Below are 18,143 nucleotides of genomic sequence, written 5' to 3'. Positions count from 1 at the left end.
ATTACAATTCTGTGCAACAGTTTATCATTTATCAGTGTTCATTAGTCCTAAACTGATTAAGGAAAATATACTCAATGATAAACAATGGAAATGAGCACTAATGTGTTTAACCAAATAAATCAATTAATGTTATTTCCTGATTTTTTATTTTTATTTTTTACACTGTGAAATCTTGCACCAGCCAGCTTCGAAGTTATAAAGCAGGGGTGTCAAACTCCTTATTGTTCAGGGGCCAAATATGTACCACTTTAATCTTTGAAAAATCCATTTGAACTATTTTCTTTTCTTTTCTTCTTTTGAATGATTTATTTATTTTTATTTAAATTCATTTAATTTTTATTTTTTTTAATGAAAGTCAAGTTGTTTGTATTTGGGTGGGACATTAGTTTTGATTATTCAATCCAAAAAATATTGCTTCTGTCAAAAAACAAAATCAATAAAAATTAAATTAAAAATCTTCACTAAATAAACATTTTCAATCAAGGAAGAAAAGTCATAATTTGTTTGCATTCAAAAACTGTTTTTGCTTCATTGAAAGCGTTTTTTTTATTAAATTTTTTTTTTAATGAAAATATTTTTGATTGAAGCTTTGTTTTTAAATTGATTATATTTTTTTCTTTCTTTCTTTAAACAACACAATACTATTAAAGAACAAAAACCCATGATTACAGAAATTGTCAGATTGTATGAAGGAATGATCACCTGCTGATATATTTAAAAGAAACCATCCTAATGGAACATGTTTTTGTTTAAGTTATGCATTGCACATTTAAGATTGCATTCAAATTAGAAGAAAAAAACAGTAAGATTGGTGACGATATTCTAAATATTCAATGTTTTTGTAAATATCTGTAATCTACAAATTGAATCAAAACACTCATCATCATACTTTGCTGAGGTAAACTACTTAGGAGGGAGGCCAATTTCCATAATTTGTAATAGTTCCTGAAGGCAGCACGCCTCCTTAGCAACCAGTGTAGCAACAATCAAACATGTTTTGTAAACTTTGGTAACGTTACTTTCTGGTGTCATATAAGTATTACAAAGTTGGTAGAGGTAAAACAGAAATAAGTTGTGATGTAATGTGTAACTGTGGCTTATAAATGAACACTTTAATTTATCCGTTTTTCTTTTATTGCTTTCACTTTAGACTCATCAATGCAACCCTCCTGGCAGAGAATGACATGTTGGATCGGTTCCTGGGTCGTCTGGATCCACAGGATCTGCTGAGTCAGACAGATGGCTATGTTCCAGGTTTCAATGCAGGTTTCCAGTCAAAGGGGGAAGTGAGTGCTAGTCTGGACACGAGAGAGGATTTGCAAAAAGCAAAGGTCATTTATTACAAATAATATACCACATTCAACAACAGCAAATAGCAAGAAAAATGAGAAGTGTTGACGTCAGGGTGAACCAATGCCAAAACAACAAACAAAACTCCTATATATAAATCTGAACACAAAACTACTAGAAAAGAGAACAAAAATGGCAGCTTACCTCTGCAGCTTTTTAACAAATCTATTTCTAAAAGCAAAGAAGCTCTGCGTGTGTGCGTGCGTGTTTGTGGAGAAAATTGTCTGAGCAGCCGCATTCACACTGATATACTAGCAAAGCTCTCAAGTCTCACGTATTAGGTGTGAGACACACGCATTTCAACCTAATGTGAGTCACTGAGTGTGTGCATGAGCGCAGCCGATGTAAGGGCGTAGAGCCCACGGAGGAGAGATGGACTCATTGCCAGTCTCACGCACACACATTTCTTCTGGAAGTGTGAGCCACACACATGTTTTATAGATGAAGTTATTCTCAGTCTGCTCGCTAAGTTACATTTGTTTGTACATTAATTACGAACCTTGGATGATAAGCACCCATACACAAGAAATGTTACATTTTTATCAGATTCTACCTAAAACCCCACACTGGTGCAAACTTTATCAGTTTATCATGCACATGTCCTTTAGAATTAAACCAGGGAAATTGCACACGCTATTTTACTTTGCACCCGCACACATACCCCTTTATACCACTACAGAGTACACAGTATGTGCACCTCTTTGTAAATCCAACCTTCAAACACATACTCATTTGGCCATAATTGACAACTCTACTTAAGCTCCCATATGAAAACATACTTTCGATGGACATTGTATAAGTAAAACAATAATTTCAGATCCAGTTCTACCTTAAAGCATTGGGTAAAATTGGGAAACTACACACTACTACACACAACCGCTAGATAACCAAGGTGATGACAGCAAGCAAGGGAGAGTTGACACAAGCACTAAGGCTCTCCATCTGCCTCTAGGACTAATGTTTCTTTTGTAGGGGCCACTCCTGGAAAACTAATCAGCTTCCTCTGCATCGGCCAATCGCTGATGACCTGCTAAATGTGAGAAAGATGTTAAACTGTGGGTGAACACTGACTCTTCTACCAACACAGAAAACAAAAGGTTTACCAGACACACCTGCAGCAGGCTCCTTCTCTTGGTCCAGTATGATGAACTTATTCCTGTAAATCTTGAACAGGTTTTCCATATTTGTTTTCCATACTTGACTAACTCCTCCAAAAAACCCCATTGGTTGTTTATGATTTCTTTTGCAGGCCGAACCAAATGCACAATCGCCCCTGAAATGGTGCTTACACACATGGAGCTTGTTGCATGTGGTTGTGAATCTACAGGAGCAGTGCAAACCTTGGCCTTTGTTGTAATGTGGGCATATCTGGAGAGTGGGATGGAAATGACATCTTCAAGGAATTATATATTCAAGAAATTCTTTTTAATCATTTCTGTGTATAATCCAGAGGAAAACTTTCCTCAGGAAGGAGGAAGGGGTCATTCTGCATCAACAGCTGGAACAGCTGTTTCTCTGGCAGAGCCTCAAGTTTGTATTTTGTCAAAAGTGTTGCATTGTGTGGCAAAGTCAGGCTGTGGGAATATGTGCAATCAACCCTGAAAATGAAAACTTATCAGTATCAACAACTGTGATTCTGCTAAACAAATTAAATAGAATGGTATGTTTATTTATTGTTTTATCCTTAGCAATTTTAGATGAATCGTGATGTGATTATCTTTGATCAGTCTTTTTTTCCAATAGTGCATCATGGCACTTGTTTGATTCATTCATTTTCATACAAGGACAGATATGGACCGGGAACCAAATGTAATGTGGAACTTAAGTGCAAAAATAATGATTCACGTTAGCATGTACTTCACATGGAGCGGAATAATAAACTTTCAATAGTTGACTTAAAACATTAATTTCCTTTTTGCTTTTCTTAAGCATTCTGGCACAAACAAGGACACGGAGACACCTTGATGTAGAGCAACTTGCATCACAATTGAGGAATATTTCTATAAAAATATAAAGAATTGAAATCCATAATTCAGAAAAAAAAACCAACTCTATTGTGGCAGAAAAAGCAGGAAGGAAGGAATGCAGGCAGGAAGCTGCTGACACTGTTAGTGCATAAAAACGTGAGATTATACAATATTAATTCAACGGATAATGAACGGACAGCGCTCTAATCAGTTTCACTTTATTACAGCACAAATGTGCTTCTATTCAGGTTGTCCTTAATTTATCACACACACACTGGGATGAGAGCATATTGTTTCACTGTAGTATGTTCCTTGTGAGACTGTATGCATCCGTCCATTATACAGAGAGTGTCCGACACAGACTCCATCAGCCGACTGTAGATCAGTCCATAAGATGTGAATCTATACCTTTCCTAAAAGATGTCATCGCTAAACAAAAGGATGACATTTATTAATGAATAATTTCCTAAATTCAGCTGTCAGATCTGAACCAATCAGCATCTTCCAACAATGGGCAGGTTGTTTTCTAAGAGAAGTGATTGGTCAGGAGGCGGGACTTTAGTACTCGCTCAGATCTTATCCACTTCATAACCTGGTGTTCAGCCTAAGTTACCATGGTGATTTAGCCAGCGTTGTAGTACAGGACACACCGAATAAATACCAGCGTCATAGTACAGGACTGTCATGTTGCCATGGTGAGACTCATTTACTTACACAATGTAAATGTTGTCTCTGAGTGCTATCTTCATTTGCATGCTCTTTGGCAGAAATTTGGGATTAAGGAGATTGCACCACAGTAAACACTCAATTACCTCTAACACACCTCACTTTATATCCAAATAAATTACACAATAAAAGTCCCAGATATACGTAGGTAACCATGGTAAAATACCATACAATAATAATGATTATAAAAATCCCACTAAAACCTCTTTGATAGGGTGTGATTTGATTTAAACTTTCTTTTATTCATTAACAGAATGATTGAATGAATAGATACTTGTTCCAACCTCCGCATACATGATACATACAGAGGTGTAACCCTTCACACTGCTCACACTCTTCTGCCTTTTTCTTACACAGTCGCAGTCCAGTTTTAGCCACAATCACAGAATCTGGACAGATCTGAAGGGGTCCACTGGGCTCTTCTTTACCTTCTTTAATGGCGATGATCGTATCGTCAAACAGAATCATTTGTAGCACCGATTCTTCGACAGTGGAACTCTTTTTCATCAACTCTTCCAGCCGTCTAAACACCAAACAGCCCTGGTTGTCATACAGGAGGCTGAGGATGATCTTTGTAGTAGCCAATGTCATGTCTGTTGTCATGTCTGGTAATGGTTTCCTTTCAATAGGAAGGAAACAAATACTCAGCTGAGTGACAACAAAGAGGGACACGCCCCCTGTCACGTGTTGAACAGGTGACAGGGGGCGATTTCCAAATTTTTCATGCCTTACTGGTTTTTAACTCACACTTTAAGTGTGCTCATCATATACAAACTAGTTTTTAGGGTCTGATTATAGCCCTATCTCAGAAAAAAATTATCAAATTTTTCCATTATTATGCCTTGGCACTGACGTTTTTCTAGAATATTCATGCCAATGAAATTCCAACTCAATTATGATTACAACAGCAACAGATCATTTCAAATACAATTATTATGACATAATTTTAATTAACTGTCAATTACGCAATTACAAATATAATTGACCCCAACCATGCATGTTGCTCTCAGTGTTAAAAAGAATAAACATACTTTTTAAAAAAAAAGGAATAATAGTTTATTAGACACACCTGCAGCAGGCCCCTTCTCTTGGTCCAATATGATGAACTTATTTCTGTAAATCTTGAACAGGTTTTTCATATTTTCTTCACTGACTCCTCGAAAAAAACTTCAATGTTTGTTCATCAAGTTTATGATTTCTCTTGCAGGTTGAACCAAATGTACAATCGCCCTGGAAATGGTGCTTGCACACGTGGAGCTTGTTGCATGTGGTCGTGTATTTACAGGAGCCATGGAAACCTTTGCCATGGTTGTAATATGGGCATATCTGGATAGTGGGATGGAAACCAGGCTGGGGTCAATTACATTTTTCAATTACATCTTCAATTATCCATGTTCAATTTTTCCACTTCCGTAATATCTCTAAAATCAGGAATATCTTGGCACGGAGTGATGCTGAAAAACTAATACATGCATTTGTTATCTAGATTAAATTATTGTAACTCTCTACTGTCAGGATGTTCCAGTAACTCAATAAAAAGTCTCTTGTTAATTCAGAATGCTGCAGCTAGAATACTAACAGGAGAGAGCATATTTCTCCAGTATTGGCTTCCCTTTATTGGCTTCCTGTAAAATCTAGAACAAAGTTTAAAATCCTCCTGTTAGTCTACAAAGCTCAACATCATCAAGCTCCTGTATATCTTAGAGACCTGTTAGTGCCTTATCGTCCGGGCAGAACACTCCGCTCTCAATTTGCTGTTCTACAGGAAGTTCCTAAAGTGTCTAGAAGTAGAACAGCATTTAGCTACCAGGCCCCTCGCCTTTGGAACCAGCTCCCAGTCTTAGTACAGGAAGCTGCTACTTTCTCCACCTTTGAGGCTAAACTCAAAACCTACTTATTTGCTGAAGTGTATACTGTATAATATCATTAACCTAACCACTAGGAACAAAGCCTTAAACCTAAAAATAGGAACTAAAAACTAAGATTATATAGTAGAACACCAACATTATATTCAAACACAATCCTGTATCTACACAGTCCTCTATGGGTTGATGTCCAGGCAGACACATGCAGACAATGTGACGCAGACAATGATTCTCATTGTATACCCACCACACCACACAACACTATACTCATTCTTATTCCACTCACACATAGTTTAGCACCAAGCGTTTCCATGCAGGCAGACCTGCTAATACTTTATCATGTTTTTCTGCAGTCAGCTGGTTTTTCCTGATCTGTGGTTTTATGTCTCAACTAGTCTGGGACACTCTGATGTTCTATCTCTCTGTCCTTCTGTTCTCCTCTTTCTGTCCACTAAACCCAACCAGTCGAAGCAGATGTTCTGCCACCTCTGAACCTGGTTCTGCTGGAGATTTCTTCCTGTTTAAAGGGAGTTGTTTCTCCCCACTGTCACTGATGCTTGTTCATGTAGATTTGTTGGGTTTTTTCTTAAAGGGGACTGTCATAGGTAGGCCGTTTCATTTAAGCAGTTGGAGGAACAGAGTAGAGCTAAGGCCACGTTTCCAGGTGCAGACCAAAGTGTATTTATTAATGACTTCCAAGTAGAAAAGTATTTACAAAGAAATAGGCAAAAACAAAATTAAAACATGTGCAGCCCTCCAAACATAGCTCACATTATGCAGCACTCTTCCCCAACAATGCAGCTGAGCAGCTTTTATAGGCCGACAGATGATTAAGTCCCAGCCTATTCTGCAGCACAGGAAAGTTCTTAAAAACAACAATTTTATTCTTCCACACTATACATTACAAATCTAACAATGTAAAAACATTTCATTACCTCGACCAAATATATATGTTTTATTAAGTTAACGATATCTATATTAAAACAAACATCTAATTTAGCACAACATTTAAATCAAAGACCCCTCCTGCTCCTCACACAATGGTCCCTCCTGGAACCTTCTTAAGGTGCTCCGGCTCTCTGGGGAATCTTTTAGCCGGAACACCTGGGACCAGACCAGAGATACAAAGTAAGTTCATTTGTCAGACAATTATACATTTTATATTTAGTTTCACTCATACTTTACTCTCTGTTGCAGGTCCACAACCATGGGAAAAGACAATCAATAAATGTTTGTTTTACAAAGATAATATGCATGCGTCTTTTGTAAACAAGTAATGGACTTGCTTCATTACAGGGACAAAATGTGTAATAAATCCATCCAGTCATTCATTTGTTTGTCACAAGTTGAATCAGGCTTTGCTTCAAACTCCAGCTGCCGAAGACGCAAGAAAAAATGTCCCCTCCTTAGTTGGGAAATACTTGTTATTGTGTGCCAATCACTTCAACCCCGACTGTTTCCATAACCACATAACTCATCCTCTAAGAATTTTATATTTTGATAACGCCTCGAGATGACTATTGTTGTAATGTGCGCCATACAAATAAAGATGAATTGAATTAAATCTTCAAGAAATTATTCAACAAGATCTTTGTCACCATGTCTGTATAATCTGGGGAGGAAAACTTACCTCAGGAAAGAGGGAGGGGTCATTCTGTATCAACAGCTGTTTCTCTGGCAGAGTTTCAAGTTTGTATTTTGTCAAAACAGTTGCATTGTGTGGCAAAGTCAGGCTGTGGGAATTTTTGCACTTCAACCTGAAAATGAAAACTTATCAGTATCAACTACTGTGATCATGTCTGTTAACTTACTGAAAACAGAAAGGTACATTTAATTATCTTTTTTTTAATATCTAACAATTTTAATCTGGCTTTTCTTTTAATGGTGCAGCATTTGATTATTCATTACTTATTATTTCCACCGCAATAGAGGTTTATAATTTCACCGCAGTTTATTCATTAGTTTAGCACAGGGGTGTCAAACTCATTTTCCTCTGGGGCCAAATATGGAGCAGTTTGATTTCAAGTGGGCCAAAGAAGTTAGGTTTGAAAGTAATTTCAACATTACGGTACTTTGCCCTAGTTTGCTCTTCCACATGTAAATTATATATACGGTACAGTATGTAAAGTACAGGCACCGACAATATCCAAGCAATAAATGACAGGTATCAGTCCCTGAAGGATTCTAACTTCTAAATTATCTGATTTTGTGACCATCCATTATGTAATTCAAAGGAAATATGTGATTGTTTGTGATGAATTTGCACGTTTAAAATATAATTGATAGTTCTTTCCACAGCTTGCAATGAAAAAAGGACTGCAGTCATGTAATAAAAGCACAAGAAAACTGAGCTCTGTAAGTATTGTGGGGTTTCATTACATTTGTGTATTTTGAGGGACTGAGATATCTACAACTGAGTTATTTGGTAATTTACAGAGAAATATTGAAAAATAGAAATAAACATTTCAAGAATTAATAGATCGGTTCATTATTGACCGATCATGATAAAATTTGCTCAGTTATATGGGGTTGGTTCCACAATGATCCCGGATTTCATTGGGGAGTCCTGTATACATTTGGACCTACTCTATGGTTATTAATGGGGATAATAAGTGATATTACTCAAACAGAGAACAATAGTCAGCAACAGTAGGTATGAGAAAAAAAATTACCCATTTATTAACAATGGGTCACAAACTTTTTACCTTTAAAATATAAAAAAAATTCTACAATTGAAAAGAATAAATACAAAATATAATAGAAGACCCTGAAAAAAACCCTGAATAAATCCAATAAAAACAATTTATATATCAGAGTGCTTATATTGGAGATTTTAGGTTCAGGCTGATATCATTTGACACTTTTTCTTTTTTTTTGCTGGTATTGGACAGATTACTTCATTTCTATAACACATTCCAAACATTTAGAAGCACCAGTATTTCCTTAATGACAGAAACCTCCAAGACTGTGAACAAACAAAGTGCTGAAGAAAACAAGTGATTCATGCACTTCATGTCTGCTTTGTTAAAACATGCTGACATTTTTGTTTCTTTAATGAAGCTGGACAAATGTGTTTTTCATGTACCGTGCTCGTCGGAAGTATGCATTCATGTGGGAGCTTAAGTAGAGTTCATTATGGCCAAATGAGTATGTGTTTGAAGGTTGGATGTACAAAGAGGTGTACATACCCTGGTTTAATTCTATGAGACATGAACAAGATAAATGTGTTTGTTGTTGTTTTTTTTACTCACTTTTATATTTTTTCGTTTGGTGTATTTTTCTGAAATGTACACAGTCTTACACAGTCGCAGTCCAGTTTTAGCCACGATCAGAGAATCTGGACAGATCTGAAGGGGTCCACTGGGCTCTTCTTTACCTTCTTTGATGGCGATGATCGTATCGTCAAACAGAACCGTCCGCAGCACCGATTCTGCGATGGTGAAACTCTTCTTCATTAACTCTTCCAGCTGTCTGAACTCCAAACAGCCCTGGTTGTCATACAGGAGGCTGAGGATGATCTTTGTAGTAGCCGATGTCATGTCTGTGTTTTTGATTTAAGAAATTTAAAAGTCGACATCATTCACCACCAAGGTAATGGTTTCCTTTTAAAGGGAAACGAAAGTATACAAATAATGAGCTGAGTGTCAACACAGAAGGGATATTGAGAAAGAATTTATCTAAGGAAGAAATCTCCAGCAGAACCAATTTCTACCATTTTAAATAAAAACATGTATCTAAGTATTACATTTTGATTTGCACAACATACATAATAAATTATCTTTGTGTTGTTTCTTCACTCTGATTATTCTGAATAACTCTGCTTTTCCATTGCACATTGAGCAACAATAAGACTCAGGCGTATTAAATGTATCAGCTAATGTTAAGACATTAGGAGAAGTGTAGGAAAGCATTTCTTGCTGTCACCTGAGTTTAAAGAAACTAATTTAATGTGTCCTTTTCTGCTATTTGTGGGAGTTTCACTGGAATGTTGTGTTTCCAAGTTCTTGCTGCAGCATGTGCACTTTTGCTCCCAGCCTTGGAATGAATCTTCAAGGCAAACTATTGATAAAAAAAATGAAAAAAAAGATGGGTTTTTGTCGGATCCAGTAGGACAAAGTAATCAAATTAATTAATTAACTAAAATATGTTTATCATTAGATATTTCATTTTTTTTTTCAAACTCACCTCAGCGATTCCAACTTTCCTCTCCCACGTTTGTACGCTCTGCTTTAGCTTGCTGTGTTTGTTTCTAACTTGTAAGTATTCCATGGTACCAGGGGCTTCAAACTCAGACAGTTGGTGTCGCAGGCGCTGGTTCAGGACTTCAGCTTTTAAACAATCCTGAAGTGGAAAAAGACGAGAACAGGCTTTAGAGATGAAAAACAAAAAGATGAATCAGGTTTTAAACATCTCAACCTATACAAACCTGCTCTGCGTGTTTAATCTCATTTTCAATTTTCTCCAGCATTTTTTTCGTTCTTGTGATGTCGCTGCTCAATGCAGCAGACTCTGATGTCACATTCTGAAGCTTCTTCTGTTGAAACAAGACCAAACAAACCAATCGGTGGTTAAAGATAACTATGTATTGTTTACATGTGCACAAACATCCTTGAGAGGATGTAAAGAGTTACCTTGTGTGTGCTGAGGTTGCGTTGAACTTTCACATTGTTGATCTGAAGTTCATCCTGATTATTTTCTAGTCCTGGCTCAGAATAGTCCAGAAATACTCCCTGATTTTTACAGAAATGAAATGTATTTATTTACTCATTTAGAAAGAATAACAAATATCAAGAATTTAAAGTGTACCAAGGCCCCTGCAGGCCTGTGAGAAGTGCTTTAATTGTTCCTGGAATACAGTAAATATAAAAAGTCTACACACCCCTGTTCAATTGCCAGGTTTCTGTGATGTAAAAAAATGACACCAAGATAAATAATTTCACAACTTTTTCCACCTTTAATGTGACCTATTGTTGTGAAATATTTATCCTGGTGGCATTTTTTTACATCACAAAAACCTGGCAGTTGAACAGGAGTGTGTAGACTTTTTATATCCACTGTAACTGAAGAAACTAAAAAGGTGACAGAAGTCAAAAGTTCATTCCTTACCTAAAGTACCATGATGTCTGTTTCTAAGGAAGAACAGAATAATACTGTAATACTTGTGGTGGCAAAATTGATTAATTATGTATACTCATATATTTGCTTTTTGATCTCATTCAACTTAATACCCCAATTTGTAACTTTCCACTCCTGTCTGATGTCTTTTCCTCTTCCTGCAAAGTCAGTGGACCCATACTCCCATGATACAGCTTCTCTAAAGGAATGTCAGTTGGCCTCAGTTTAATCTCCAAGGCCAGAGCACGTCCAAACCCACCCCGACATCGGAGGTGTCACCTCCGGCAGACTGACCTTCCCCCCCTGGTCTCTTCTTTGTTGTCTGTGGAAGGGGGGAGGTGGGACAGTGGGGTATAAATGTGTGTGAAAGGAACATTTGGGCCCTTCTTCGCGTCTCTCCTCTGGCCAGAGAAGACCACTTCTTTGTCTATGCCGCTTTGTACCTTTTTATTTAGTTTAGATTAAATCATTTTTTTATTACTTCATCATCTCTCCTGTCTGGTCTTCATCATTTATCACCACAGAGTGTGTTTTCAAGTCAAAGACGAGGTAACCGTAAATTTCACCGTAACATACTATAATACTGTTATAAGAATCTATCTGACACCCGGCTACAACGTACAACCGTGAGTTGAGTTTTGTACAAACCCCAAAGTAAAAGCACAAAATGACCTCAAAAACACTCAAAATCATGGACACCAAAAACAAAAACCCACAAGACAGATGTATACAAAATTACAACAAAAATATACAAAAGGACAACAAAAACACACAAAACTACAAAAATCATAAGATAAGAGCACTCAGATAGAGCAAACCTCCACCAACCACCAAACCTCCTCTTTGCCAGATATTGGCAGTAATCTAGATCAATGATCCAGATCATGGTACCATGATCATTCACACTTGAAAGGCTTGGAAGAAATTTCTATCTCCATTAACAACCATACAGTAGGTCCAAACGTATGGGTACCCCCATTTTTTAGAACAACCATGATAAAATGGGTAGACAGGTGTCACGTACTGAGTTTGTAAACGTACTAAGATTTCAGTACACAGCAGTGACGTATTGGGATTGTACCCGTGCTGGAATTGCCATGCGCAAATTGTCATACTGAGATTACAATAATATCTTAGTTGTAATTCACATTAATATTGTGTATTAAGAAGTGTAATATGCGACACCGGATCCAATTCAAGATGAAACTGTGGGTAATTGAGGAACCTACGCAACATAACTGAGCCAAAGTTCATAAAGATCGATCAATTATGTAATGAGAAATGAATTTTTGAATTGACACTTTTAGGTGTGAAGCTTCCAAACAAAAGCAGATAAAACAGATCTTTACTCTGTGGTGTTTTGATTTTGAAACTCTACCTCATTCTTAGCTTTTCCCATTTGTTTCCTTTGTTGCAGTTGCTGCAGCAGCTTCTGCTCTTGAGCTTTCAGGGACTGGTTCTTCAGTTTAAACTTCTCAGACTGGTTCACCTGTTGCAGATGGTTTCCATGTGTAAAAACCAACAAACGAAAAAATGTAACTATGACTGTAACTAAAATGGGACATAGGAACAGAAACACTACTAAGGATAATATTTCACAGTGAAATAAGATATCAAATATAGGTTATTTATTATTATGCTATTAAAATTGACTGCCCATGTTGATGTGTTTGACCTTTTAAATAGACATTAACATAGTCTTACCTTTAACTTATCTGCAAAGTAGTGGAGCACCCTCTCCGGGTCCTTCATCTCCAGTTTGTGCTCCTTCATTGGTTTGACTACTTTTCGTTCAAACACGCTCCTGGCCTTTCTGATGTCATTGAGACGCAGTTCAGCTTCATTTAAGGCAGCCTAAACACACAGATTCATTGCAGAAAAAAACTTTAAATGGGCCTTATTTTGGTAAATTTTTAAAGTTTCTTCTGCATGTTTCGAGCATGTGGTGTTACCTTATAGCTGTCCTGGATTCTCTGATGTCTCCATTGTAGTTTTTCCTTGTCCTTTCGTGTTTCTGCCACTTCTCTCTGGGCCACGTAGAGTTTTTGTTCTAAAGTTAGCAGCTGGAGATGCTCAGAAGCGTTTGGCCTGAACGTACGGCCCCATCCGCCACCCTGACAGCACATTTTAAATAACTTACCACGTCAAGTTATAGAGCAGTGTTAAGGTTCTCTGCTGTGTTGGAGAGCTTCTGTAATCTCAAGCTTTTGACAGTAAAAGAATGCAGTTGTAAATATGCGCTATGAGATGACTTATTGTTGTAATTAGCGCTATATAAATCAAGTTGAATTGAATATCTCACCAATGCAATGACCTTCCCCAATATTTGCAGTTGTTTTTCAAATTGTTATTCATAAAAATGTCTCCAAATTAAAGAAAAATTGATCACAAAATCAAAAAAAATTCAAAGTGAAGATTTGACAGGGACAAATATCTATCATGTTGTTATTGTACTTTTATTTGCTCTCACAACCTGATCACGTACTTTAAATCAGCGATTGTTAACTGGTGAGTCAGAACCCAAAAGTGGGTCGCAGAACCTGTACTAGATAGGTTGTGGATCTGTACTGGTTGGGTTGCAGACAGCTGGTCAAAAATAAATAAATACTTAATGTCTCATCATGGATTACCATTGCGACAACACATCATCAGTAGGGTAAAACTAACCTGTCTCACGACATTCCAAACCCAAACGTTCCCTATTAGTGGGTGAACATTCCAACGCTTGGTTAATTCTGCTTCACAATGATAGGAAGAGCAGACATCAAAGGATTAAAGGTGGAGTGCCTTCTCCGGGTTGAAGATGAGTTCCTGCCCCAAGTGGAGGAGTGAGGCAAGGATGGAGCGAGAGATCGACAGGCGGATTGGTGCGGCATCTGCACCGATCCGTCGTGGTAAAGAGGGAACTGAGCCGAAAGGCAAAGCTCTCGATTTACAGGTCGATCTACGTTCCTACCCTCACCTATGGTCATGAGCTTTGGGTCATGACCGAAAGAACAAGATCGCGGGTTCAAGCGGCTGAAATGAGTTTCCTCCGTAGGGCGGCTGGAATCTCCCTTAGAGATGGGGTGTGGTGAAGGGTTCAAATGAAAGGGGCTGTCACCATGGGCATCGGGTCAGAATGCCCTTTTCAGACAATGAGACTGGATATCAGTTCAATAGGTTTATTCGATCAACTTCGGAGGCAACGAGGGTAAAAGAAAAACACACATGAACTGAGTGACCTCGGTGCATTGCTGAACTGCTACCCCATGTGAGGATCCAAAACTTGAGTGCAAGGGAGTGCCATCCTCAATAAGCACTGACCAGGTGAATGCAATCTACTAATCAGTGACATAATGCAAACCGCATGCAATCAAGGGGGGAAAAAAAGGGAGGAAAACAAGGAAGTCTACTGAAGGGAGGTGCAGTAAAAAGAGAGAGAGAGAGAGAGAGAGAGAACCTGTGGGAAAAAACTAGTGATCTTTGCTAAATAGGGTGAGAAGCTCAGTCATCCGGGAGGGGCTTAGAGTAGAGCAGCTGCTCCTCCGCATTAGGAAGAGCCAGATGAGGTGGCCCTAGCACCTGATTAGGATGCCCTCGGATGCCTCCCTAGGGAGGCATTCAGGGCACGCAACTTCGGAAGAAGACGGCAAGGAAGACCCAGGAGACGCTGGAGGGACTATGTCTCTCCGCTGGCCTGGGAACGCCTCGGGGGAGGAGCTGGAAGAAGTGGCAGGGGTGAAGGAAGTCTGGGCCTCCCTGCTAAGGATGTTGCCCCAGCGACTCGACAACAGATAAGCGGAAGAAAATGGATAGATGGATAGATGGATGTCTCTGATGTTGGTCTTTTATTTTGAAAGAAGCTTTTCTTTTGACAGGCGCATGCTGTGAAATGGAGAGATACTAAAACTCGGTGTCGTGATCTGAGTTCACATTGTATTGAGATTGTATATGCGCATATTAGCGCATGCGCGCACATGCGCACTACCGAAAAATTAATTTTTGCTAAAAAAAATGTATTAATTTTTGTTTATTTTTGTTTTCAAAGAGAATGGACACATGTTTTATTTGCTTATTGGATTATGTTAGGGTTATAGGGAGCACTCGGATGGGCAGATCAATGGTTCGCGGCTCAACAAGTCTTGGACACTTGGATGGACTATCCTTCTATCCTATTCTGTTTGTCCTTCTGTTCACTGACCCCAACCAGTCGAAGAGGATGGCTGCCACCTCTGAACCTAGTTCCGCTGGAGATTTCTTCCAATAAAAAAGAGGGAGTTTTTTCTTCCCACTGTCACTAAATGCTTGTTCATGTGGATCTTGTTGGGTTCTTTCTTTCTTACTATGGACTTTATATTTTGTTCAGCACTTTGAGATGACTTTGTTGTATTTTGCGCTATATAAATAAAGTTGAATTGAATAATCTCAGTACGGAGGTAAATCAGTATGTGACACCGGAAACATGTGGAAACATTTCGGACACAGAGTAAATGCATCCCTGTACGGCTGCACAGGCTGTAATATCACCAAGTTTATCATTGTCCCAGTTCTTAGAGCTATTATCTTTATCAGGGAGCAAATATTTATTCATGGTTAGTGGTTAATGTTTTCCAGAGTTTTATTGGGCTTTATTTACGGCTGATTAGTTCCTACTGCTCGGAAACACATTTTATTTATCTTTTAATTATTATTATTTAAAAGGTTACCTCATTCAGATGTAGCCTATGTGTATGTTCAGCAATTCAAAACAGGAACTATGCACAATAATGAAATAAAATTCATAAACTTATAAATGTGCAGACTTTACTATGTCTTCAAAATGTTTCCGGATGTTTCCAGGTTTTAGTATCTCCCTGCAATGCATGTTGCACAGGAAAATCTATAGATTTATGTGTTTTCAACAGCTATTTTTGAAAAAAGAAAAAACTAAATTTGGTTGAGTTTGGTGAGACCAGTTGAGAAGCCCTGCTTTAAATAACCACACTTTATAAATGGGTAAAAACTACAAACTTCATTTGTTTTGCATTTGAGTCCCGTGAGGGTGTGTTGTTGAACACTTTCCTCACATTCTCACTACAAATAATGAAGAATAATAGAATATTTTGCTGCACTCACTTCCCCCTTAGACTGGTAACCTGCAGTGAAACCTGGAACATCTCCATCCGGATGACTCAGCAGATCCTGTGGATCCAGACGACCCAGGAACCGATCCAACATGTCATTCTCTGCCAGGAGGGTTGCATTGATGAGTCTAAAGTAAAAGCAAAAAAAGAAAAACAAGCAAACAAAAGTGTTCATTTAGAGTTATAAATGACGTCACAATTTATTTATATGTTTTTCTTCTACCAACGTTGTACTGTTTATCTGACACCTGAAAGTAACGTTAGGTTACCAAAGTTTACAAAATATGTTTGATTTAAACTTACTTTAGCTCTTCGACTTGTTCACAAACGAGGTCTTTATGGTCGTCTATGTGTTTTCCGTTTTTCTCCGTCACAAGCGTTACCTCGGCCGCCATGTTTGTTGCTACACTGGTTGCTAAGGAGCCGTGTTGCCTTCAGGAACTATTACAAATTATGGGAATTGGCCACTTTCCAAAGTAGTTTTATGGCGATGAGCGTTTTGATAAAATTTGCAGATTACAGATTATTTACAAAAACATTTCATATTTAGAGTATTGTGACTAATATTACTGCTTTCCCCTCAGAAAATGTATGTTTTATCTTCTTTTTCTTCAATCTTAAATGTGCAATGCTTAACATAAACAAAAACAAGTTGTATTGGGATGGTTTCTTTTAAATGTATCATGATCATTCCTTCTTACAGGATTATTTCAAAAATAGGGTTTATTGTACTTCATTTCTATTGTGCAAGTGTGTTTTTTTAAATTCAATTTAAAAACGTTGTTTCATATATATATATATATATATATATTATAAAGAAATCTCTTAAATAATAAAAAACCCATACTTTCCTACACAAAGAAAAAGGTTTGTATTTATTTTTTCTAACACAAAGTGCAATTAACAATTTTCAGTCATAAGTATTTTTAATAAAAATAAAAAATACATAAATCTATTATTAACAAAAAGTGCAGTCATTCTTATCAAAGTGTCTAAAAAAACAAAAAAAAAACTACATTAAATATCATTAGAACTACAATTTAACTTTATTCTGTTAAATTTAGATGTTTTCTATAATGCATTTTTAAAAATATATAATTTTACATTATATTTATATAATAAATATAAATGTATTATTATTAATAATATTAAATAAACATACGGTATATATAATAAAAGTATATAATTACATTTTGTTCTGTATTGTTAAAGGTTAAATGTCCAGAGTTCATATAGATATCACTCCCATCATCTTGTTTTGTGATTTAAAATAACACAATAAAATAAAAAACAATCAACCTCAGACTCAACAATCTATTTCCTTTATTAGAAAGAAATCCTTACAGAAAACAAAACTAAATGTTATGACTTCCATGCCTTATATACAATTATGTACATAAAAGTGCAATGTCACGATGAGTTAGCCGTTTGTTATTTCTGCCACAGAACTGTGAAAAATGGCATAGTTTCTTTTACATAATCTAAAAGTTCCTTGAAAACATTTCAAAGGCACTTTCACGAGTACATACTACGGATGTACAGAACATCACAGAGTAGCTTAAAGCCTACAGACCGTTAAAACCATTCCTAGATAATATTCATATTGCTGAGTGACGAGAGCACACGTTTCCTATATATACAACTGGCTTCACACTGTGGGCGGGACAGTTATACATCATATTATGTCCCATGTGACTTCAACCCACAAGCACATCACAGGTAAAAGAAAAGAATAGAAAAATAATTAAAGTTAGTTCTTAAAAAAAAAAAAAAAAAAACTTTTTTTGTTTGTTTTGTTTTTACAATACACACAATATTTCTCAAGTCAAAAATAGTGTAAACCTGCTGTTAGGGGACTAATTGATGAAATATTATGTTGCTACTAAAGATTCCACCAACATGCAACCAGCTCAGCAATCTAAGCAGAAAAAGTAAGGGGGTGGGTGGGGGGATTAGTGTTTTATTTTTGTCGACAGTAAATATAATGTTGGAAATCCTGTTTATTTCTATTCCCT

At 37.1% G+C, this 18,143-nt stretch overlaps 1 protein-coding gene across 13 annotated transcripts in view; it reads right to left on the bottom strand.

Annotated features, from left to right (window-relative positions):
- Positions 1-18,143, bottom strand: part of srgap1a (SLIT-ROBO Rho GTPase activating protein 1a) — a 125,113-nt gene that overhangs the window by 486 nt on the left and 106,484 nt on the right. The window contains exons 23-36 of one of the 13 annotated variants that reach the window (XM_028449324.1): positions 16,121-16,256; positions 12,976-13,137; positions 12,728-12,877; positions 12,402-12,512; positions 10,540-10,638; positions 10,335-10,442; positions 10,094-10,249; positions 9,833-9,967; positions 9,160-9,510; positions 6,680-7,665; positions 5,113-5,369; positions 4,472-4,662; positions 2,463-2,718; positions 1,309-2,380 (exon numbers count right to left, since the gene is read on the bottom strand). In XM_028449324.1, the coding sequence (XP_028305125.1) occupies positions 9,848-9,967; positions 10,094-10,249; positions 10,335-10,442; positions 10,540-10,638; positions 12,402-12,512; positions 12,728-12,877; positions 12,976-13,137; positions 16,121-16,256 (1,042 nt within the window). In that variant the 3' untranslated portion in view covers positions 1,309-2,380; positions 2,463-2,718; positions 4,472-4,662; ... (2 more) ...; positions 9,160-9,510; positions 9,833-9,847. Of the gene's footprint in view, positions 1-1,308; positions 2,381-2,462; positions 2,719-2,768; positions 2,949-3,412; positions 4,663-5,112; positions 5,370-6,679; positions 7,666-9,159; positions 9,511-9,832; positions 9,968-10,093; positions 10,250-10,334; positions 10,443-10,539; positions 10,639-12,401; positions 12,513-12,727; positions 12,878-12,975; positions 13,138-16,120; positions 16,257-18,143 lie in introns of those variants that run through there. The other 12 variants (XM_028449321.1, XM_028449331.1, XM_028449326.1 and 9 more) reach the window with 12 other exon arrangements.

The sequence above is a fragment of the Gouania willdenowi genome, chromosome 6, assembly GCF_900634775.1.
Source record: "Gouania willdenowi chromosome 6, fGouWil2.1, whole genome shotgun sequence".
NCBI classification, from domain to species: domain Eukaryota; kingdom Metazoa; phylum Chordata; class Actinopteri; order Blenniiformes; family Gobiesocidae; genus Gouania; species Gouania willdenowi.
Note: the sequence above shows the minus strand (reverse complement) of the source record. Positions and strands in the feature narration are given on the sequence as shown.